Source organism: Lycorma delicatula, chromosome 8 (assembly GCF_047948215.1).
Source record: "Lycorma delicatula isolate Av1 chromosome 8, ASM4794821v1, whole genome shotgun sequence".
Taxonomy (NCBI): domain Eukaryota; kingdom Metazoa; phylum Arthropoda; class Insecta; order Hemiptera; family Fulgoridae; genus Lycorma; species Lycorma delicatula.
Genome location: NC_134462.1, coordinates 109,073,286 through 109,098,568, shown reverse-complemented (window position 1 = coordinate 109,098,568; position 25,283 = coordinate 109,073,286). Strand labels below are relative to the sequence as shown.

At 26.7% G+C, this 25,283-nt stretch overlaps 1 protein-coding gene across 4 annotated transcripts in view; it reads right to left on the bottom strand.

The window, feature by feature from the left end:
• Nucleotides 1-8,298: 8,298 nt before the first annotated feature.
• The window catches only part of Glut1 (Glucose transporter 1), a 205,386-nt gene continuing 188,401 nt past the window's right edge, over nt 8,299-25,283 (bottom strand). For 3 of the 4 annotated variants that reach the window (XM_075372491.1, XM_075372493.1, XM_075372489.1), the window contains 3 exons: nt 23,941-24,080; nt 16,625-16,654; nt 8,299-8,712 (listed from right to left, as the gene is read on the bottom strand). In XM_075372491.1, the coding sequence (XP_075228606.1) occupies nt 8,670-8,712; nt 16,625-16,654; nt 23,941-24,080 (213 nt within the window). In that variant the 3' untranslated portion in view covers nt 8,299-8,669. The remainder of the gene's footprint in view (nt 8,713-16,624; nt 16,655-23,940; nt 24,081-25,283) is intronic. The other variant, XM_075372490.1, reaches the window with a different exon arrangement.

Sequence of the window (25,283 nt, the reverse complement as noted above, 5' to 3'; positions counted from 1 at the left end):
TCTACTATAAATGTAAATTTATACTATACTACATTTTTGTGGGTACTAGTGGGAAAGAAAACATTTTAGTTATAAGTGTAATTTAAACTGAATACTTTAAAAAATTGAGTCTCAAAGCTGTAATGTATTAATTTATTTCAAAACATATTTATAATAATCATTTACAATCAAAGAAATCATTGGCAATGGTCGATAATTCTATTGAATAACCTGAAGAATAATCTATTATGAACAAGAAAACATTATTCAAATAACATAGTTTGTAGTTTAGGTTGCAGTAAAAAGTTTTTACTAACAAATTTTTATAGTAATACTGTAATAACTATAAAAATTTTAGTTTGAAAAGATATATCACGTACTTAATTATAAATAAACTTAAAGAAAGTAAAAAAATAGAATTTTTATTCTTCTCATTTGTAAAAAAAACAATAATCATTTGTTTCAACAACTTCAACAACCAGGTGATCATAAGAAAAAATTAAATATTTTCAATTAAATAAGAAACAAAATCAAACTATTCTGAAGCAGTTTATATTCACTGAAAAATCTATATTTATATGATTTGAAATTAAATAAACAGCTTAAGAGGTGATCATAGGTGGTATACAGAAAATCCCTACATGTAATGCAATCAAATTTTAAAATTGGTTTTCTGTAAAAAGACAAGAATGGGACCATCTATTTAATAAAGATCACCTTCTAAGAAATGGATATGCAGAATTTAAAAAAAATCAGTAGCAAATTCTATTAAAAATTGTTTTGATTTCTAACAGAACATGATGTCTATATTCTTTAAAAAGGCTGCAAATATTTTCAGCATGATGGTGCACCTCTTTTTCCATAAGTTGGACAGCATTTAAACCTCTCTTATTCAAATGAATGTATCAGATGTGAGGAAGGTCCAATTAACTGATTATGATTTAATTTGCCTTGATTCCTATCCTGTGAAGGTACATAAAAAATTATTTACATAATAATAATACATTTAATAGAATTTAGTAGGAGAATTTTGAGTATAATTGAACTTGTAAAGAACATCTACGACACTATAGAAGAACTTTTTTTTTATGAAGTTAATCACATTAAGTTTTGAATATACTATCAAAAACATTTTGAAGTGTCTTTATGATAGGGTGAATTGAACTCAATACTCAATCATTTTAATGATAATAAAAATTACTACTTTTTTTTTATTAAGAATTCTCACATTTTGCTTTTTTTCTTTTTAAGTTGATATTTTTGAAAAAGATATTTTTTTTATTTACTTCACTTAATAAATTGGTGAAATTTAAATTCTCTACAGTATTGTTAATTTTTTATCGTCTATAAGCTATTTATTAAAGTTATTTACTGTAAACATTAACTGAAAAGTTCTTTGTTTAGTTTTTTAATAAATTGTTATATAATAATCGAAATACAAGTTTGAGACTCAATTTTTTTAATATAAGCTAAATTATATTTAGAACTACAATTTCTGCTTTTTAATTTGTAACTACAAAAATTCATAATGATAATAATTTACATCTGTAATAGAAAACTGGGAAAAATCTTTTGGCAACCAAAATTGTAAAAAAAAACATCTTGAGACCTATGTTTACAAGTATATGAAATTCATTTTTAATTGTTCTGTAGAACGTATTGTTGAAGTATATCCATTTCCTCTGAATAGCAACCAGTAACTACAAATATGTACGATTTTGTAAAGCTTTTCCACGTTTGATGATATAAGATTTAATTTTCCTTAAAAATTTTAGGTGCTGAAAAATTAGGCTGGATTCTCAAACTTATTTTGTAATTGCAGAATATAACTAAACTTGGCCTACTGATCAAATTTGGCTTACATACAAGAAAAAGAGCTATAAAATTTAGATTATTAGTTCTGCATATGATAAAAGTTATAGGATTTTTCTTTAAAATACTATTATGTACAATTTGTGTCTTATAAATTGAGTATGATTCATATTATGAAAATGAACAATTCAGGAATAGTTTCATGACTATCATAACATAAATTACCAGTCGCATTAATGATGATGTAACATGTTAAGGAATAATTTTTTCCATCTGGAAATAATTACTTTCATCATAAAAATGATTTTTAAGACAGTGTTTTTTTTTGGAAAAATATAATGTAGAGAGGTAAAGAGATACATAGAGTTGATTATTTTCAATTATTAATATTGAAAATAATTACACTACACTGAAAACGATAGAAGGATGAAGTGTGACAATATAACAAACTATTACATAGAATACACAATTATTATAACTAATACATACTTATCATAAATTATTATGATAATAATGAATGATAGATTAAACGTTTAGTAATATAATTTTACTAAAAATAAGTGAATCTGAAAAAAATTTGGGACATTTTGTAATGTAATATTATTATTTACTAAAAACTCACATCAGCAAAATCAATTAAGTTAGGAATTAATTAAAGAAATCTTCCCCTTCAAAGAAAACTTAAAATAACAATTTTAATAATCTTGAAAGAAAATGCAATTAATTTACCATACATTAATTAATACACATAATTAAGCATAAAACAAGCTGTTAACATTACACTAAATTTGTGCTTATAGTGAATACTGTTATAAAAACAAGTCCCTATTAGTTTCTTTGTCGGTTAATGAAATATTAAAAAACTAAAGAAAAAATCAAGAGCTGGGTTTATTACTAAAAATTATTACATCCTTTTGCCTTCACTCATCAACCACCAAAAAAATCCATCATTCTATTTAAGAGAAGATATTTATTTTACAATTACAGTCCAAAGGAGGTTTTGAAATAAGGATTAAAATATTATTTCCATCATTCCGCATTATTATAAAAGAAAAACAACGATTAAAGAAATGAAATGAGATTGAAAACCTGTTATTCATTGTTCTGAGGTCTGCTATAATTAAAACAATGGTAAACAGTTGTCTTACTTTTTTCCTTGTAGAAATAACAATTTTTCACCAAAATTTCTATCTAAAAAAGGCTTGGCCTTTGTGAAATAATGGATTCTACTTTGGGGTTTATACCATAAAGTAGGAAAATAGGCATCTCATATAAAATCTTCTCCAAAACTATCTCTATTATCAAGAAAGACACAAAGAATATAAAATACGAATAACTAAAAAAAAAAAAATTTATCATTAACTTTTTTTCTAGTTGTCAAATGTTACTAGAGGATACTGAATATAATTCCAGATGAAATCTGCTGTAATATTATAACAGTATAACTACATTAATAAGTATTACTGTTTCTCAGCAGTATTAAGTAATTTTTCTCAGCAGCAATAATAATATGCCAACTCTTGTTGACTTAAACCGTAAGCTTTTTTTTATATGTTTATAAATGCTATGAAGAAAAGGATTAGATTGCTTCACAGTGAAAACTGGATAATATAAGTATAACTTATACTGAGTGAAGAACTTAAAATCAAACCGAGCCAGCTCAAACAGTAGATATTTGAGATCAATTTTAACACTGCTACTACTAGTGCCAGTATTGGTTGTGTTACTACACTTGTCTAATGTTAACAGTTGTAAACTATTCATGCTTTAGTGCAGAATAGTTTTATTCTTGCAAAAAATATTCTTGCAGAAAAACACAGCTTGCAGCTGTGTTTTTCTAAAATGCCTAATTTGTTTGAGGAAAGGATTGTTATACTGTAAGCTTATATTAATTCTGGATACTTTTAAGAACGCATAAAAAATTTGGGGGAAAATTTCTGAATGCCAGTATCCCAGCAAAGAGTAGTATGCACAATATGGTTACAAAACAGCATATGAAGTCTGTTAAACACAAAACCAAACAGGTAACATTCTGTTAGGACTGCAGAAGCCATAGACAAAATTCAAAGAAAAATTTCTCCCGGTTTGAAAAAATCTGTTCATATGTTATCAACAAAGTGGTATAAAATACTCACCTTACTGTAAGCTTTTTTTATTTAAATTTGAAAATTTATTGCGTAATGACTGTGCAACAACTTAAGAAAACTGAGAGACCAAACTTCTTAACTATTGTAACTGGCTTTTCAATAATACTGTCGATGGACAGATGTTGAATTTCATATCAGATAAAGTACAGTTTCATTTATCTGGGCAAGTTAATTTGCACACTACCAGGTATTGGATGTCTGAAAATCCTCATTGGATATTTGAGTGTCCACTTCATGATGAGAAAATCAGTTTATGGCGTGCTGGTGGTGTGTATGGTGAGAAAATCAGTGTATTGGTAATTATATAGTGGGACCAATATTTTTTGACTGGACTGTCAGTATATTAGTGTACTGTGCAATTTTCAAAGAATTCTGTGCAGAGTTAATACACTGTGATAATATTATGCCTTCTTCCAACAAGTCGAAGCCTATGTCACACATCAAACGATTTGCTAGCACATGTTCATGCACCTTTACAGAAGAACAAATTTTCAGCAAACGCAGGGGCCTCCATGCTTCTCAGATTTGTCTAGTTGGAATATTTATCTTTGGAGCTATTTGAACAATAGAGTTTATGAATAAAATCCCCACACTATCTATGAACTGAAAGTGAACATTCAACTAGAAATCAATGACACTGACAACAACATTTTGTCAGGTGATTCTTAATGTGATTACTCGAGCACAAAAGTGCATTGCTGTGCAGGGTGCTCAATTCAAACATCTTTCGTAAAAATATAGTAAATATGTATTTTGTTAATGTAAATATAGAATTTAATTTAATTTATGTTTTCACTTCATTTATAAAATGTTACATGTCACAACTGTGTTTAGTCTGCAGTGGTTTGGTTTTACGTTGATCACTTAGTATAATCTATTTGGTATCTCTATTCTTAAAACAGCAACCTAAATTCAACTGCAGATTGAAAAGGGATATAAAAAACATAATAACATGAAATTTTTAATATCCATTCAGTAATTCTAGTTTTTCCCTAGAAATATGTAAATAATTATCATTCTTCGCCAGTTTTGTATTCTACTATCAGTAATTATTGCGAATAAACATTGATATATTTGAGATATTCTGTACTGTTGTAATAAACTAAAAACTCATCAAAGCTCTACGAATGCCATCCTCTTGAATAGTTCCCTTCCCTAACACTTGGATAACCTACACTGTTCAAATGCTCCCTGAAAAATTTTACTGATAAAACTTTCTAAGATTGCCCATGATTTTTTCTAGATATTACCAAAAATGCTGGATTGTGGTGAAGCATCTAACTGTTGTTACTACTAAAATATAAAGTAACATTTCCTCATATTTTCATTCAGACCCTGCAAAAATAATAGAAGTTATAACTGTCACTTGATCAGCAGGGAAAATTCTTTACTAAGAAATACACCCTTTGAAGGCAAATAAAATAGAATGCAATTGCTCATCATCATTTCACATTTTTGGGTCTTAATAAGGTTGAAATTTTCCAGTCTAATCATTACTGTCCCCTTGTTTCGCAGTAAAAACCATAAAATCAGTCACCACCAACCACTATTATCCTGGATATTCTTTAAAGTGATATAATCAAGCTTATCTTGATAGCACAAATCTTTATTGTGTATATCACATTAAGTCAATCATCAGGAGATCTGGAATCTGATTCCACTCAGAACTTGAATTATTTGACTGTACTCCTCCTTTGATGTGTTTTGTAACCATTCTTATTTCCTCATTAAGATTATTAACAAACAGTCTAAAGATACTCGTAGATGGGCTGTTGAATTTTGGCATTTTAAGAAGCTACATCAGGGTACCTTCCTGTGTAGTGTGGTGATAAGTCTATATTTAACCAAATTGGAACTGTAAATGCTTATATATAGTAAAAGATTATTCATCAAAAAGTTCATGAATATTTTCAGGGTCTCTGATTACCTTACCTAATATTTACATAATATTTTATGCAAACTAAGAGGTTCTTTTTTTATATACATCCTGAAAATTGCTTCAAAAGGTGTGCTGAATGGCATCTAAATTACTATCTCCAATATCAGCCAAGATTAATACCAATCAGTAAACCAGTGTTTCATAATATTAGTAAAATGGGTTTTAAGAATTGTGACCAAAGTCAGACAGATTTTATATACTGGTATAAATAAAATACCAATTATTTTTAAGGATGTAATAATAACAGCTGCTTAATAAAGAACCATTTAGGAATTCCACACATACTGCTGAATTAAACTAAAACTAGTGTTCTAACAAGTCAGAAGCATATTTCCAACATACAAATATTTTTAGTTTTAAATATCAGCAACAGTTGGGTCATACAGTGATATAAAAATCATACAATATGCACGAACATTAGTAACTGGTTAATTTATTTCAAATTAGTGAACAATTTTAAAGAGTTTAATATATTATTTATTCATAATTGATATTTATCTACTACCATTTCCATTTTGCGATTCTACCATTTGGTGGAATACTAATCACAGGGTTACAAAATATTGTGTTGGTTTGTATTTGAATGAAATCGAATAACTACAGCTGAATAAAGATGATCCATTTGTTTCAATGTTAGACACAACAAAATTTATTGAACACCCCATAACTGTATATGGCAACATAGAAGCAAGTAATAATAAACCTTTACTTGAAAAAAAAGTTAAATGGATTTCAAATTTTTATATAATGCAAACAGTACTCATCATATATTTGTTGTATATGAGCATAAGGGTAATAATATATTTTTATTTATTTTAAACTATTAAATTTTTTTTTTGAAATTTCTTTCCTTAATTTTTTTTTTTTAATTAAAAACTGATTAAAAACCCAAGCCTAAAATTAAAATTGAGGTAGGATTATATTCCCAAGTAATTAAATGTTAACAAAATTTAATAACATAGGCAGCTCATGAACAATGCAAGGAATGCAGAACAAGCATGTCAATAATTTAAACAATGGGAAAATTGTTATACATGATTTCAATGATCACATGTAATAAATGTAATTAAGAGAAAATCTTTTTAAAACAGTGTAATTTCTAAAAAAAATTCAATTTTGAACATTTAATACAAATTTATTATGTGGAATTAGATGGAAACATCAATCATCAATGAGCATATTCATATACTGTGAATAAATAAATAAATAGAACTAACGGCACATATAATATTGGAATTTAATGTTATAAACAAAAATATATAAAAAACAATAATAAAAGTTTTTATTTACTGAAAAATCTGAAACTGGCTTCAGACAGAATACAGTAAACATTTTTGAATACAAAGGTTGGGTTTCAATTAATCACAAGTCTCAGGTACAGTTCGCCTGAGTCTGTACAAGACTACACTTCACTCACACGTCATAAACAAGGGATGTGGCTGCCTACGAGCCCCAAATCCAGAAAGCTGGATGGAACATTTAGAGATTTCCAGAATATTCATAAGAAAATAAAATAAAATCACCTGATGTACATTTTCTATAAAATGCTGAGGAAAATCAGTTTGATTAGACCTCATCAAAATGTAGATGACAAAAATACAGGAAGGCAATCATAATTAAAATTATTGTTATAATTTTATAATTTAGGTCTTACCATATTAGTCGAGAAAATATTTTTTTATATCCTGCATTGGATTTTTAATAGACCTTATGTTATGAATTAATGATATAGATATTTATTCATTTTCAGGCAAGTACATAATCTAATCCTATCAGAAGTAGCTGTGTGGGTTGGTTGTTCTCTTTGTACACCCATTCTCTTTCCTGTATATTCATTATTATTATGCAGGCATCCACAAAAGATCCTACATTTGATTTTGAGGAAAGAAGTAGACATTAATAAAGCCAATAAGCTTGACATGCAGTGTTAAGCTCCAAGAGGAACACAACAAAAACCACATGATAGAGGAAAAATGGGCACCATTACTACTAAGTCAACATCAATAACTTTTTACTTACAATTTTAATGCAATAAATGAACAAGAGAAGGAAATATTCCAGGTTTTATTATTTTATTTTTGAATAGGTTTATTTTTTAATTATTAAACTCTTATGAATTTCAATTCTTCTGCATTAGGAAATTGATAATATGAATATTTCATGTTCAAATAATTATAATTTGGTCACTTTTTAAATTCACAAAATGGTCATGGTAAACTAAAATGAGAACATGTTTGAAATTCCAAAGGTTCAAAAAGGTTTTTTTTTTAATTCTATTAAAATTAAATTTATGATAATAAATTTTAAAAATAACTATTTAAGTTTTTTCGGATCACTAATTCATCTTTTTATTTAATATAAAACCACATCTTTTTAAAAACATTGAAGTAACAGCAATTATAAAATATATACAAACAATCATTATATAAAAAATTATGTTTATTATCAAAAATATACATAAACAATTAAACAGAATAAAAGTAGCATTAAAACAATATTTAAAACAGAATGATACACCAAAATAATGAGCAAATAATAAAAAAATGTACTAAAATATTTTTAAATAAAAACAATAATACAGTAAGAAATTAAAAAAGATTAAGCAATTGTTTTTATTGCAAAATTAAAATAAAAATCCAACCATATGGAAAAAAAATTGAAATTATTTACTACTTGTATCATAATTTGGCAAAACAAATAAACAGTCTTTAATATTTTAAAACAAAAAAAATTGTAATCTTCTAAGAAATATGTGAGAGAAAATGGCGAGTGCAACATCTCATGATGGTCATCTACAAACGTTCTTCTTTTCCAGTCTTCTCGATAGTCTCGTCACTGAAATAATGATTATGATCACTGTAGCTCACTCATTTAAATATTCTACAATTCATTATCATAATCATCAGCTAAACCATCACCCATCATCATCTGATGTAATTAGTAGCAACACCGCTGACCCGAAGTCTGTCTTGTAGCAACGGACAGCAATATCCCCTTTTCCCATGCATACGAAATCTCAAGCCACCATAAGCAACTTTTCTTATGTATATATTATATATATATATGTATATAAATACTTCTACATTAATTTAAATAATATTAAAATAAGTAGTTAATCATAATACTTACTTGAATTAACTAATAAATTAATAGAAACCGATACCATCATGTTAATAATAACACAAAAAATAACTAATAATACTGCCACCACACAAAAGCATTAAACTAAAATGATTGTATGATAGCAAGAAAGTAACATAAAAATACAAATTTTAATAATGTAAAATGTACAGTTTTAAATTTTATAGTAATACAAATAATGCTTTTTATATTACTTTCTTAAAACACATCTACAAAACAAAAATAATAAAGAAATTGTACTTAAAAAATATACTATAAAGAAAAATACTTTGTTAAGGTAGGAGAATGTGCAGATTTATTATATTTTATAACTGTGATGCACATTTTTCGATTTTATAAAAACTGATATATATATTGTGTAATAGAATGATTAAATTAAATTATATTAACCATTAAATAAAATTTAAATCAGTAAAGAACACTTACTGATATTGAGCAATATTTAAGTGGAGTTCAATAAATTAATAGATAATTATAGATTAATAATAAAACTTAAAACCTCTGTAGCATATAAAATAAAAAATTCTGATCTATTTAAATCTATGACAAAGGCAATCATTTTTTGAAATATTAACAATTTACTTTCAAATCACATGAAAATTATTCTTCAAGGAGATCTGTTCAGAGCTAATTAGGCAGCTCCTCTTCAGTGCAGTTACTAGTAACAGTTTTTAAGTCATCTAGCTTAAAAATATTTGAAACCCTTCAGTATGAAATCAAATATATTTGATTTGTATTGTTTTGTTTGTTTAATGATACTTTTGTAAAAATTTATTGTGTTTGTAAATTATATATTATTAAAGGAGTTGAAATCTACAATTTTAATTAAACAATATGAAGTTACAAACACACTAAATATGACAAATACAATATATTAAATGAACAAAACAAACACAAAATAAATTAAATATAAATATGTACCAAAAATAATGGTAACTCTGCTTCTGAAGTAGCTTCAGAAAAACTTTCACACAATTGAAAGATGTGGGTAAACATTTTTGAAATAATTGATTTGAGTGTAATTTTCTCACTTTTCTATCATTGTCACTAACATCCATAGTTGATGCATTCCCCATTCTCAAAACTACTATTAGCACTGATTTTTCCTTTGTTGGGATCGTCGAATAAATAGGAACGTTAAGCTTCTCCTACTCTCCATCCCTACTTTCATGGCCTCCTCTGCTTTGTACCTTTCGCTCTAATAGTTATACAATTTCTTGAAACTAATTCTTTTGATTCTTTATTCTAACAATTTAAAATGTTTAAATATTACTTTGGATTGAGTGTTTATTTTTTCATGTCAACTTTAACTTAACTTTAGCTTAAATATTTTCATGTTTTCTAGAATATTTAAACATTTTCGTTTTTCTGCAAAATGTAATATTTTCATGGATTTTATCCATTCATAATTTGAATTTTTTATGCAACACATTTGATAGAAAACGAACATATACCCAATGAAATGATAAAAGCAATAAAAATATTACATTTATTACAAGGACAGGAGATAATTAATGAATAAATAAACACTCAATCCAATGCAATATTTACAAATTTTAAGTTGTTAAAATAACAAATCAGAAGGATTAGTTTCAAGAAATTATATAACTGTGAGAGCAAGAGGGACAAAGCAGAAGGGGCCATGTCAGTAGGAATGAGCTTATCACTATTTATTCTACAATCCCAACACAGGAAGACTTAGTGCTAAGTAGTTTTGAGAATGGATGCGTTCCAAAACGCATCAACTACGGATGTTAGATTGACAATGCTAGGAAGGGCCAAAAAAACACTCAAATCAACTATGATAATCCTAGTCGAATATAAAATATTGTAAAAAAACTTTTGAAGTACTTTTTCATTTCATTATGCTACTAACAAAGCAAATGTTTTTAATCAAGACAAAATATATAACAAATCACTTTCTTTTAGAAATCTTAAGAGGTAACTCGATAAGTATTATGAAAAAGTACAGCTCGGTACATTAAAGTTTATGAATTGTATTTGATTGTTAATATGATTTATATTTAATTAAATTACACAATACGATGATGGAATATAAATATTTAAACAATTAGTAGGAAATTAATAATTAAAAAAATGTTAGTGAAAGACAATGCATGAAGTTCTGAGTGGGCCTGGGCACTCAGAAATAGTAAATTATGACCAAAAAGTAAAAGCCTTATTATACCTTAAAATTTAATTGTAATAATTAAAAATATTCTAATGCTACTACATTTATAAATAGTATTCTGAAAAAAAAAACAATGACCTTTTCAAAAAAAAACTATAAAAAGAGATTAATAAAATACACACAAATACTCATACCATCATACACACAGACCAGTTTTAGTAAATACAAAGGGTAAAATGCAGGATTTGTGTTAAATTATGTAAGGATGTGAACAAAGGATAAAATTTATGAAAAGAAAAACTGAAATTTGATTAAACTATATAGGGTATGCAGTTGCATCTAATAGTAAAATTTACACAAAAATTTTATTTACTCTTAAATTTTTACTGTACTAGATAAAACTATGATAAAACATTTAATGGATTTTTTTTTAAACTGTAATAAACATTAGTTGAATATGTCAGTATTAGAGAAATGATTTCATGTTAATATTTACTCATGTTTAGTTCACAGTTACTTTACGATTATATTTATACATCTGTTAATATCAACACAGAACAGAAATCCATAATTAATACCAGCAAATTATATTAAAACCAAATCTTTCTTATTCGAAAAGAAAAAAAAAATTCTTTACTCTTACAAAAGTAGGGGAATAAACTACAGCACATAATTCAAGAGAGCTAATTATATTTATAAAATATAATTTTAAAAATATCAAACAAAGATAGAAAGTAGTTAATTAATTGATATACCAACATTAGTTTTCATTAAAAACTAATGGATATTAAAAATATGAAAGTTTTATTTAATAAATGAAGTAGAAAATAAAGAGCTCAAAACAAATACTAAAAAATAAAAAAAAAGTAATTATGTATTTTTCAGTGTTTGAAAGTAAAATATATTACAGTTTATATTATTAGATAGGACATAATTATATATGTTCTCAATCTTAAATGCCAGTTCAACTAAAATGTATCATGAAACTATTACAAAAATGTAAAAGTAGAAGTGGTAAAAAAAAGTGGTTAAATATTTACTTTTTGGGGTTTTTTTTTTTACTAGTATTTTTGTTAAAATGATTAAATTTTTATCATAATTAGATGAGAATAAGATAAGATTAGTAATAAGTAGTTAATTTATATCAATGAATTTATAGTTGGGAAGATTTACAAAGTTTAGGAATGGTAATAATAGTACTTGTGGTTTCTAACTATTGAAAGAAAATTCATAAGTTTGACTGCTGATAAAAAAGAGTAACATTCTAAATTTTAATATTATTATATTATAGTTCTGTATTGAGTTAAGACAAAGTCAAAATTTATAAAAAAATCTATGCTTATTTAAGGTGCATTTAATTATAACTGACTCACAAACCTATAAACAGACGAAATGCCAAAAGGTTGTATGAAAACAGGACCTTGCTTCATTCAGTTCAATAAACTATCAGTCTATTCTAAAATATATTTCATGTACTGTTTCTGAGAAATATTAAGAAACATCCTCACAAAAAATTATGATAATCCACTGAACAGTTATTGAGAAATTAATGGTGTAATTGAAACACTGTGTTATTTTCCATTAAAACAGTAATTTAACTAATATTTTTATTCACTTATTAATCATTCATGAAGGTGTTAAGAAGAAATAAGAGAAATTTTTAATAACTTAGAAGGTGATTTTTTATTTTATTTTTTGAGTTGACTGTAACCATGATAGATGTTAATGTGTTGAAATTGCCAAACAATGAAGAAAATCATAATAGCATTAATAAACGATCTTCAATACTTTAATGGTAACAAAAATTATAATAAATACACCTGTTATTAAGAAATAAATAAAAGATAAATTTTTCAAACATGGCACCGTTGGTATATGAAATGTACAACTGTGATGTCGTAAGAGTGTTGTCATTACAACTGAACAGTCTTATGTAACTTATGTAATTACTTTTATACAATGAAAACCAGTTGTTATGATTTTTAATATTTTATAATTTTTTAATTTACGTTATTAATTTTAATGTTTCAACTTATAAAAAATTGCTCTTCTAAGGATAAGAATTGATGAAAACTTGTGCCGTATTTTATTGTTACATATGTCTTATCATCTGGAAACTATGTTCTTGTGTAGCATAATCTGTATTTAAAGAGAACATATATGGGATAATGAGAAATACGGATGAATTCTGGATACACATTTTATGACAAGCACATGAAAAAATTAATAACCATAAAACACAAAAAAGGTAATATTTACTTTTAAAATAAATTAACTTACACAACTTATGTTATTGTAATGTTAGTAATAATGTTTTTATGGTTTAAAGTGTATCACAAGTGTGGATTTTAATAAGAAATAATATTTAAAACTGATCAGGTTATTTATAAACATTGTGACTTCAGCAACTACATGTTTTAAATATACATATTAGTAATAGACATTCTTTAATCGGATTTTAGCATAAAAAATAACACTTGGATTAGTTTTGATATGACATAGGGATCATTTCATCAATTGAAACAAAGGTTGTATCAAAATGTAAAAAATGTTTCTTGAAATGGATGGCAATACTGAAGATAATCAATCGACTGGTGACAGAAATAAGAACCCAGCTGTATAGCAGATTGAAAGAAAACAAGAATATTGATGTAGTAAAACTGAAAAAGTAAGGTTCTGAGGGCTTCATGCACTGGGAAAAAAACTGGAAAATTTAAATAGCTGGAAATTTTTAAAGTTAACATCACAAAATCAATTTGATTCTGTTTTCCATTTTTTTCTGTTCCGTGCTAGTCTTAACCCGCATAATACTAGATCCATAATAACTAAAGTTTTCAACTCTATGTATCTGTTTTATAGATTCCAGTTTTTTCTTAAAGTTTATATGTAGCCTACCAACCAAGTTCATATCTACAAAATTCTGCTATAAATCTTTTGCCTCTTAAATTTTTTCTTAAGTTATAATCATTTTTTATTTTTTCAACCTTCTTAATTCTCAACATCCTTCTATAATATTTTGACATAAAAATGTTGCTACGAAATCTTAGTTTCTGTAACATTAAGATTTCTACTTCTATCATACAGGAAAAGAAAAAATGAAGGAAATGGATTGAGATGTTATATATATCAGGAAGGGAGGAAGCTTGCAAATAAAATATGATACCAATGTCAGAGAAAAATTGAAAATATTCAGTTGAAATCATCCGAAAGACAGATTCAACAAAGAATAGGAATCATATTTTTTTAATGAAAATTAGGGTAATTAACAAAGAAAAATTACAATGGATCGATGAATAATGTGTAAAATTTAACAAACTATTCAGACTACTGAAAAAATTAGTCTTAAATTTTACAGTTAGAATAACAATAAAAATTAATTTAATAACTGCAAATAAAAAACAAGTACTGAAAGTGTTTTCAAAAAACAACCACAGTACATTTTTATTATGGGAAAAGTAACAAAAATGTTATCTTTTCCTGACTTAACATTTGCTTTATGTTCAGTGCCTCTAAAAACTGCCATTGGGAGCGCTGAATGTTGCAGCAATGTGGTGGTGTATTTGATTTGGGTTTTTGAAGAATTATTATTTTTTTTAATATTGTTTTCACAGTGGGCATGATTTAAATTGAGTTAATTTATTTACAATGTAGTTTTTAAAGGTTTTGCATGGTATTTAGTTTATGTTACTCATAAGAGGCTGGTCTCTGATTTTTGTAACATAGATGTTTGTGCATGTGTGCCTTGCTTTAATGATGTGAACTGCATAAATGGGTATCATGGTAGAGTGAAATGGAGATAGGCAAATAGAACAAAGGTTTTCACATAATAACACATTTAAACATAAAGCATCATTGTTAAAAAATAATTTTAACAATGAATAATCTTTGGAAGTACAATATTTTAATATAATCTAAATAACTTTTTTGAAAAGGAAACAAAAAATTCCTATTATATCAGAAAAAAGCAAACATAAATACATGAAATGAAAAACATATTTCAAATGTAGAACATAATTAAATATTAAATATGTGGCTGAACTTTTGTAAATATGCATACTTTGTATGAAAACCTTAATATTCACAGGGTGTATAAAACTAATAACAAAAGATGAAAGGGAAGCCTATTTTATATTTGAAATTATTTTATCAAGAAACTTCTTAAAATAAAAGAAAAAAGTAGATTTGGACACCATATAACTTCCTTGTACGCCTATTAAATTACATATACACATTTTTTGCTGCATTTCATTTAAACTTATTTCATTTGAAATTGAAATGTGATTCTCTAATTATTTAATAGAGTGGACAGTTATACAATTGCACTGAGGTGGATACCACATTTTGCATAACATTTTTTTGTGGTGTCCATATCATTATTTTATATTAGTTTATATCGTCATTTTGTTTCACGTCACTCGAGTAGATATATGGTGTAAGTGAGAACGTGTCAGATCTGACACCATGTATACATCAGTTCGAATCCAATTTCATATACATATATCTTTTTAAAATTTTTTTTAATTTAAATAATGTATTGATTTATTAATAATTACTAACCTCTGATTGTAAACATTTTTGAATTAAAATGAAAAGTACATCAAATTTTATTTCACTGGTAACTTCAAATTTTTTGTATATTATTATTGAATTATTATTTATTATTAATTTTTTTTTTTTTGAGGATAATAATTATTAATAAATCATTATATATCTAAATTAAAAAAAAAGTTAAAATAAAATATATATATATATATATATGAAGTTGGATTGGAACTGATGTGCCTTCCCCCTTGTAACAACCAAATATTTCATTAATTAAAATTTTATTTGGCTATAACTCTGGAACCAATGAAAATAACTACCACTTATGATATATTGTTAAAAAGCTCTCAATGACGGCTTATTAATGCAGTTAAGAAAAAATAAGAGTGCAGTTAAGAAAATCCAAATGTTTTGGATTTTAGGCTTTTTTGGTCCAGTCGATTGCAATGAAAAGGGGAGGTGCAAAAAAGGGGAGGTTATAACAGTCCTAAATACAAAATTTCAACATTCTACGGTCAATTGTTTTTGAGTTATGCGAGATACATACGTATGTTAAATACTAAATAAAACGCTAAACAAGTCAAAATGGATATTTCTGTTCAAATTTGAAAACTGAAATTTTTCACGATTACAATACTTCCTTTACTTCGTACAAGAAAGTAAAAACATAAAAGTAAGAAATAACACAAAGATGAAAGCAGTAAATACATTATGTGTGTATACACTTATTTAAATGTAAATAATTAGTTTATCAATACGATAATATCAGTTATAAATGATATGATTTCTGGTAAAATACAATAATAAATAAAAGAAAAAATAATAAAAGGCCAAAATTTATATTTTCCCTGATAAATTGAATTATTTTATAATAAAAGCGAAATGCATCAAATACAATAAATCATGCACCTATAATGCAAAGTAGCCACTTACCCATAAAGTCTACTGTCACGCAGGCTGCCCCTAAATTGCAATTAATATAAAAAAAAGAAAAAATTATTGCATTAACAAGCAGGGCAATCATAACTACAGTGCGAGTATTAAAAATCATTCAATCAAATTAGCTCTACTTAAATTAATAAGCTATGCTATAAAATAATTTTATACGTAATTATATGAGTATATTAGAATAAACTTTGTAATAATCATAAATAATATTCTAATAATTAATTATAATGAAAAAATCTTACCACTGATCTCTATATAGCCATCGATCATAGGTTGTAAAATAAATCATTTTGAAAGTACAGAATAACAAGCTTGATTTTAATATAGATCTTACAGATATTCTATGAAAAACGTTTATGCATAAGCTACTTACTATATCACTTCCTTAATAACAAAATCAACATAATAAAAGTACCCATCAGTCGGACTGAAGCTTCATCTCTACACTTAGAAATCGTGACCAGAAAAAGCAATTTTTTTTATATCAAGAAAGGTAGAATTTATAGAACAAAAACTTCTACAAAAATTAAAATTTTTTCTGTAAAGTTCTATCGTAATGTTTTATTTATTTCTTTTCAGGACAGCAAACTGAGAAAGTTGTAAAGAAATTGTTGTAAGATTAACTTAAATAGAAATGAACAAACCTGAAAGATAAGAAAATGTCACATCTTTGTCATGCCTCATGGTAATAATAACATGTTGTTAATAATAACATTTTAATTGTTAAAAAAAATTCTAAGAATCTGTATGATTAATCTGATCATATAGTATTAATAACAAGTACTTTTATTGAAGTATCAATAATAAGTATCATATAGTATCAATAACAAGTACTGCTTCTGTGAGTTTTGATTATTCCCTTTTAAACTCCTCCATTTCTTGTCCTTAACTCTTCTTGTTTCGATCAGCAACAAAGGAATCAGTTTGGGTTCATTATTTCCACCTGCAAAACTTAGGAGGCCAGTGTAGCACCCATTTCATAACTGAACTCTGTGGGGTTTTAAATCTACCTAAATTCAATTTTCAATACGCTACTTTTTGAAATGTTGCAGGTATGATGAAACCATTGGGTTGTAAAGGTTGCAACTTTCTTACCCAAGATCAAAACAGCAATTAATCATGAAAAATAATATCTTATTACTCTAATGCATATTTTAGAATATGCACGTACAAATTACTATACCGCAAAATATTTTAACCCGATTAGTAATGGTTAATTAGTAAATAATGGAGGTAAATAATTTTATGACATAGATTTATCTAAGTAATACATCGATCATTAGAAATATATGCTTCTAAAGGTATAGAAAGTTGTAGGATTACCCAAAGACCATCACCTTGAGGTGGGGTGGCTCAGGACCTCCCTCATTGCTGAATAGCATAGGCACTGGACAGTTGTAGTGTGATTATCCAGGAATCTCAGAGAAATAAGCTGTGTCCTAATCCAGTATCTATCTGGTTAAAGGGGGTTCAGGATCTACCTCTTTAGATTCGGCCTGGAGAACACTAACATTTGTCCAGTTGTGTACAAACAGAGGAGATTGCACTGCATGTGTTTTTTAGTTTCCTCGCTTAATCTCTGAAAGGAATACATTGATAGCTAACTAGAAAACATTCTTGCAAAGCTAACTTGCAAACATTCTTGGGCCAACAAAAATGTTTGCAATGGCTAAACTTGTATCAGCCAGAAATTGGCAGGCAGTTGCTGACCGGTCTGATGTGGTCATGGCCATACTAGGAGTCCTAGAAAATGCCAACAAGAGAGGGACAGCCTACTGATGTGGTGCTGGGTCAGGGTATAGGCTACCTGTGAAGTGTCTGGTGGGTCCTGATTTGCAGAGATCATCCTGACTTGAGGATGTAGGTAGTATTCCCTCCACTGATGGCCCTGAGCATGGCAATGACATCTAGCTGCAATAACAGAAGATTTAGCTGCTTTTTCCTAAAATAACGCTTTACGACTGTACTGGGTAGGAGGATGGCAGGGTGGAGGTTTAGTTGGTATGCAGAGCCATACATATGCTCTAAGTAACACCTAGTAGAAGCTGTTAAGTCTGACACGGTTGTTATGAGTGTCAGTAAGTAAATTCCTCCACAATTAGAAAAAAAAACCTGTCAGCATGGCATACATAACCAATAAATACAGCATTAGTGAGGTACAAAAAATGATATGTAAATTCAATGAAAACAAACACAGAATACCCAGGAATTTGAAAAAGACTTATCAAAATGGAAGTAACAACCTTTACTAAAAATACAGTCATGTAAACAATAACATGGTTAACCTGTTCAATTTATGGAAAAAATACAATATCTTTTGAAAAAAAAACTACAAAATCAGTAAAAAAAAATACAAGATTACTAACAGTAGAAGGAAAACATGAAATAATGTCATTTCTAACAATATTTTCCAGTATGGAAGACAAAGCTTCTGTCTGATATGTAGAGATTTTTAAAATGTATGTAGAAAGTTTAATTAAAAAAAAAAAAAAAAAAAAAAAAAAAAAAAAAAAAAAAAAAACCAGCTGTAATAAATCATCTAAATGCAAAAATTTGACTACATCTGACAAACTAATTTATGTAAAATTGATTTTATACAATAAATAAATATATGCATATAATAATGAGTGATGAATGAACTGTGATATATAACTACTGTTTTAAGTTATAATACTAAATTTAAAAAAAAAAAAAAATTTTTGATTGAATAGTTCTGTGTAAATATATTACATTTTTAATCAAATATTTTTCAACCTTATTAATCACTGAATTCCCCTGTTTGAGTAACTTTAATTAATAACGTTATTAGGCCAAAAGAAAACTGCATCGCAATCCATTTAATTTCATTTCCTTCAACTCTACAAAACTGCCGATCTGATGTAGCTTTCTAAAAGTTCAATTTTAACATGGTAATTAACATTCATAAAATTAATATTTAAACTATTCTTAATACTTTGAACCATCCTTTTAATTAGTAAATACTAACTTTTTCAACAGATTTTAATGGATATAAACCAGGGGAGTTGAGGTACTCTTTGAAAATGGAAGAAAAATGTGGTTAGAAGAACCACTCAGTTAAATTTAATTTCAATTTAAAAAATTACTTAAAAATGCTTCAATTTTTGTTTAGTTATTAAACATTTTCTACATGTTTTCTATTTAAAGATTTAACTTAATTTTCACTAGTAAGGTATCACAGACATAATTTTCAAATTGAATTCTGTAGTTTGTTCAACACTAAAAAAAGAGTAAGAAAAAGCAAAAGAAACCGCATTGACAATATACAAAACCTGTAATATATTTTTTTTTTTTACATTATATGCAAATTATGTCAGCACTGTAATCTCATTTTAAGGTCTCACAAATCTAAGTTAAATGAAAAATTATTGCTAAAGCAAGATAATTTTACTTTGTTAAAAACTATTTCAGTACAATTTATACAATATATATATAGAACAAGAGAAAAAACAATTACTGTGATCTATATAATTATTATAATTTCTGATTTCAGTCATTCTATTAATCACACACACATAGTAATAATAATATATACATTAAAAAAATTCTCATCACACCAAATCAAATTATAATTTGAGCAAATGGACAGAAAACTTACCAAAAAATTTCAATAAAAAAACTAGCATATTAAAACTGCAGCAATAAATTACTGTAAACCATGCCTTTCTTAGCAACTTGATCTAACAATAAATACAAAGTGCTTTTCAGTTCAGTAATATTAACATTGATAAACTCATAGGATTTTTACTAAATATTTTACTTTTGGAACAGCGAATTTTGCTGGGAATGAATAAATAATGTACATAGATAATACTGGGTGCTAGTTAGTGTGTTTAAATAGGGAAATCTAAATTAACACGAATATGCTGTCTGTACAAACAAACTACAATAAACTAAACAAGATTATTTGCCTAGTAAACATGGATTATAATTTAGCAATAAAAATATAATTTTATACTATTCTATTTTAGTTAAAAATCTTTTCTTTTTTTAAAATATAACATTCTTTTTGATATTTATAACATTTTTTAAAAATTATAAAAGACTTAACAAATCATTATTATAAAAATATATAGCGCACACATTATAAAGAATACATTCATGAAAAATAGAAAAATAGACAAAACTTATTTTCATAGAAATGATTTAACAAGAATATATATTATATATATATGTAATTTTTTTTTTTAATTCACAACAAAATATTATACATATAATTGGGAAAGATAAATCAGTAAGTTTATAAGCTGATATAATATTGAAAACAAAGATGGCTTTTCAATAGATCAAGAAACAGAAAATGTTATACATGGGAAAATAGATAATATACATAAAGGGCTACATTAAATGATTACTGAAATAAACTGGTTAACAAGATTATGTTCAAAAATCATTAACTTAAAATCTAAACTTAGATGGCCATTTTGATTACTAACAATCATCATGGAAACTGTAGAAAAACTAAAAATTCAAAATAAAAAGTCAATAAATAAATTAAAAAATAATAGATATAGTAATCAAAAATAGTAATTAACTAATAAATTATACTTAGTAAATTTTATAAAACAACTCTTCTAATACAAACAACTGTAATTTTAGATAATCCTTACAGAAAGCATAAATTTGGATTAAAAACATTTAAACATTTTAAACCCCCAATTCAGTCTGGACAGTAACTGTAGCTGTTTTATAGCATTTTGTATCTACTGTTTATTTGCTTTTGTATCTACTGTTTATTTGCCAGTTAATATTTTCTATTATTTTTTTTTTTAATTTATTTAGTTTTTCTTTTTCTTAATTTTGTTTTTTCATGTGATTGTGTAACATCAAAACAGCACTTTAAATTTAGATTTTAAGTAAAAATTTCTGTAAACAATTTTTGAAAATAAGCTGTTTTCCTTTTTCTGAGAAAATACAGCTCAAAGACAGAAGTTTAATAATAAATAGCAAACTGAATTATTTTTCTAATCATTAACAGAACAGATAGAAGATATAACAACGACAAAACACATTGCTAAAAGATACGTTTTCCCAACAGAACACAGAAGGCATAAAGGTATAGAAGAAGATTAAAACCTTGTATAATTCATCACTTTTCTTTAGCACAGAATAAATAGCCAAGTTATCAAACCTTCTAGAGTTACATTCAAGCAATAAAAGCAAAAGTAACCGTCTGACAATACTGAGTTTAGGAATAAAGCTGAACCAGTTGATTAGATTGAGTAGCCGACACCATGATTAGTCATCAACTAATGAGCCAAAACAAAATTACAGCAATTGATAACAGAGACTTATTCATACATGGTTTAGAGTCTGATAAGAATTAGCAATTATTACACGGTAACATTGTTTGATTAATTTCAAACATGTAAGAGTATAAAGTAATTTTATTTATAAACTAAATAACACGAGAGATTAACACATTGACTGCAGGCTTGAAATTATAATAACCACTCCTTCAGCTGTTTTTTTAAAAATAATTTTAGAAAATTTATTTCATCCTTCATAACTGTAGATTTTTTAATAAAAAGAAACAGCTAGAGATTGTTAGAAAACCCCCAAAAATCATCTTAAAATTTACATGGTATTAAATGTGAAAGAAATATAACAGAATTAAAACACGGAATAAATGTTATTACTACAGGTTTTGTAATATCCCTGCTGAAATGAAGTAGTAATGCATAGTTCACGGAAAAGGGTACACTACATATTGCTTTACACTATCTAGCCTTTCTTATGCTGTGAAGCATGTTAAAGTACATAATGTACAGGAGGCATCAGTCTGTTTTCTCTAAGAATAATGATGTTTACAATAAACTAGTCACTACAGTGAACAGAATGAAGATGTTAATTGTAAGGCTGAATATTATCTGAATTTCAGTTAGTTGACATACTGGTATACTTGACTGCAAAGAAGGCAAAGGAGAATATAAAACCAATTCTCTCCTCATAAGCCTAGTGTGGGATGATTGTTATTCTTAAGGTTGGTTGTGAACTTAACATATACACAAACACACAGGGTAAAAAATAAATCATTCAAAAACTTTTATTACCTTACATTTTTATTATTATCTATCAAGTTTTTTTAATTTTTGTCAGGTTAGTTTGATAGATGACAATAGTCACCTCATAAATTAAAAAAACAAAAACAAAAAACCAACAATATATTCATAAATTTAAATAAATATCAGCATAAGGAAAACAAAACAAATCATAGACTCAACTAGGATATTTTTGAAGTACACCAAAATTTTCAAAGTTGAAATTTTAAATAATATTGATTATAGAGGGTAAGCAACAAATAGGGTTTTGATAATTTCAATTAAAACTGACATTTTAATTACATAAGACATTTTGAACTCGTCATCAGTTGAGATGATCATTACCACTAAGTGATAATTTTAGTTATTGTATGGAGCATACAGTATTACATACAGGAAAACTACAATTAGTAATGTTTAACTAAATTTGTGGAACTGATGTTTAAGCATATGCCATCAACAACTAATTTTACAGCCTTCAGTTTCCAAACTGTCACTCCTTACTTTTATTCTGTGCATTACAAGTAATCAAATGATACTGTTTACTGCCTCAGTCTATTTTTCAATCTATGTTGCCCTCTGCAAGCAGTTCTTTTGCAATTATACAAGGTGGCATATGATCTGTAGTCAATGTGTTAAATGACATTAAACTGACAGAACTGTAAATAAATTAAGATACAATTATATATATATATATATATATCAACAAAAATTTGGTAATACTAAATCAGTATTTTAAAAATGAATATGAATAAAAAATGTTTAAATACAAAAAAGATTAATAACAATTCCAAAATAAATGAAGGCATTTAAATAAAATAATTCTGATAAAAAAAAATCTGTCTTATAATATTATAAAACAAAAAGCAATTTCTTTAAAGGTAGGTAGGCATTTAAAACCAGTTTCCTCATACATCCCTTCATGAGAATTTTTCAGAGGATAACATCGTCTTTTATCACCTCAGTTTTTTTTATATTTGGTATATAAATAAGCCCCAGCATTTTTTTAAAACAAAGAAAATAACAGGAATATACTAATACTAAACTAAAATAAATCAACAATTGATCAACAGCATTTACAAAATGTCTAATATCTCAAATTAATTCAAAATCAAAATTGTTACAGAGATAGATATTATGCGTGTTTAAATAAATTGTGCAATTAAATTATTTTTTCAGAAATTATTAAACTGGTGCAAATATCTTCTAATTTAATCATGCTAAAAAATGAAGCATTCTTACCTGCCATTGTTATGCCGGAATAATGCTAAAATTTCTTCGAATGTTTTATTTTTCGTTTCTGGAACCTTTTTATACGTAAAGATCCAAAAGATAGCAAGGAAAACGCTAAACGGGAGGAATGTGTAGTTTTCCAAGGTAGTCTATAATAAAAAAAAATATTAAAAATGAATAAAGCTAATATAATTTATGCTGTGATTAAAATACAAACTGTATATCAGTCATCAAAGTTAAATATTTTAAAAGTAAATGTCTTAATTTAGAACATTCTCTAGTGAAAATAATTCCTCTCACTAGCAAATTAAAATTTTCTCACGTAACTGCTTCTAACAAATTTAGCTGTCTTACATGAATTCCATATTTCATATTGATGAAACTAAAAATTCAGAAAATAGCTCTATACAGATTGTTAAAATTAATTTTATTTCACTATTTCTATTTCCAAGTTTCTTTCAATTTAAGGGTTTTCTTGACATGGAAATTCTAATTTATATCTCACCCTTTCGACCTATTATTAGCATTAAGTGTTTTACTATTATAACTTATTATTACAGAAATCTTTCAGTATATTTTTCTTTAACATATATAAAGACTCAGAAAAATTAATTCATTGATTTTTATAAGTCTGGATAGAATTTAGTCTTTAGAAAAAAAGGATTCTTTCACATAAAAACATAATCATGAAACAAACACAATGTCATTAGAACATATAAACTTAATTGTTTCAACTGTATAATAATCTGTATCGGTCATACAGGATGCATTTTCATACAAATATACCAATGAACACTTAAAAGTCAAACATTGAATTAATACTTGTCAACCATCTCATAGAAACAAATTATAAGTACACCAACACTGGCAACCTTGATATTCTTGACATACACAAAAGAATGATAAATTAATCACACTCCAGACACAATTTAGATCTACCAGGGTAAATCAAATAAAAATGGTAATTTTTCTTAATAAATTTATTGATTAATAATATATACAATTGATACCTTCAACTTTTCTCTATATAGTTTCCTGCATGATCTACACACTTTTGTCAACGATTTGGAAGCTTGAATATTCCTTGTTCATAAAAGGTTTGAGGACAAGTTGTCAACCAATTGTGCAAGCGCTCCTCGACATCTTCATTGTTTTCAGATTGTTCCCCTTCAGGCAAACAAAAGATAGTCACAGGGGGCAAGTCTGGACTGTAGGGGGGGGTGGTCGAGGGTTTTCCAGTACATTTTTTCCAAATTTTCCCTTGTCGAAATTGTGGTGTGCGGCCTGGCATTGTAATGGAGAAGGATGACATCTCTGATGGCATACCCCGGCTTTTGTTCACTGTAGTAGCT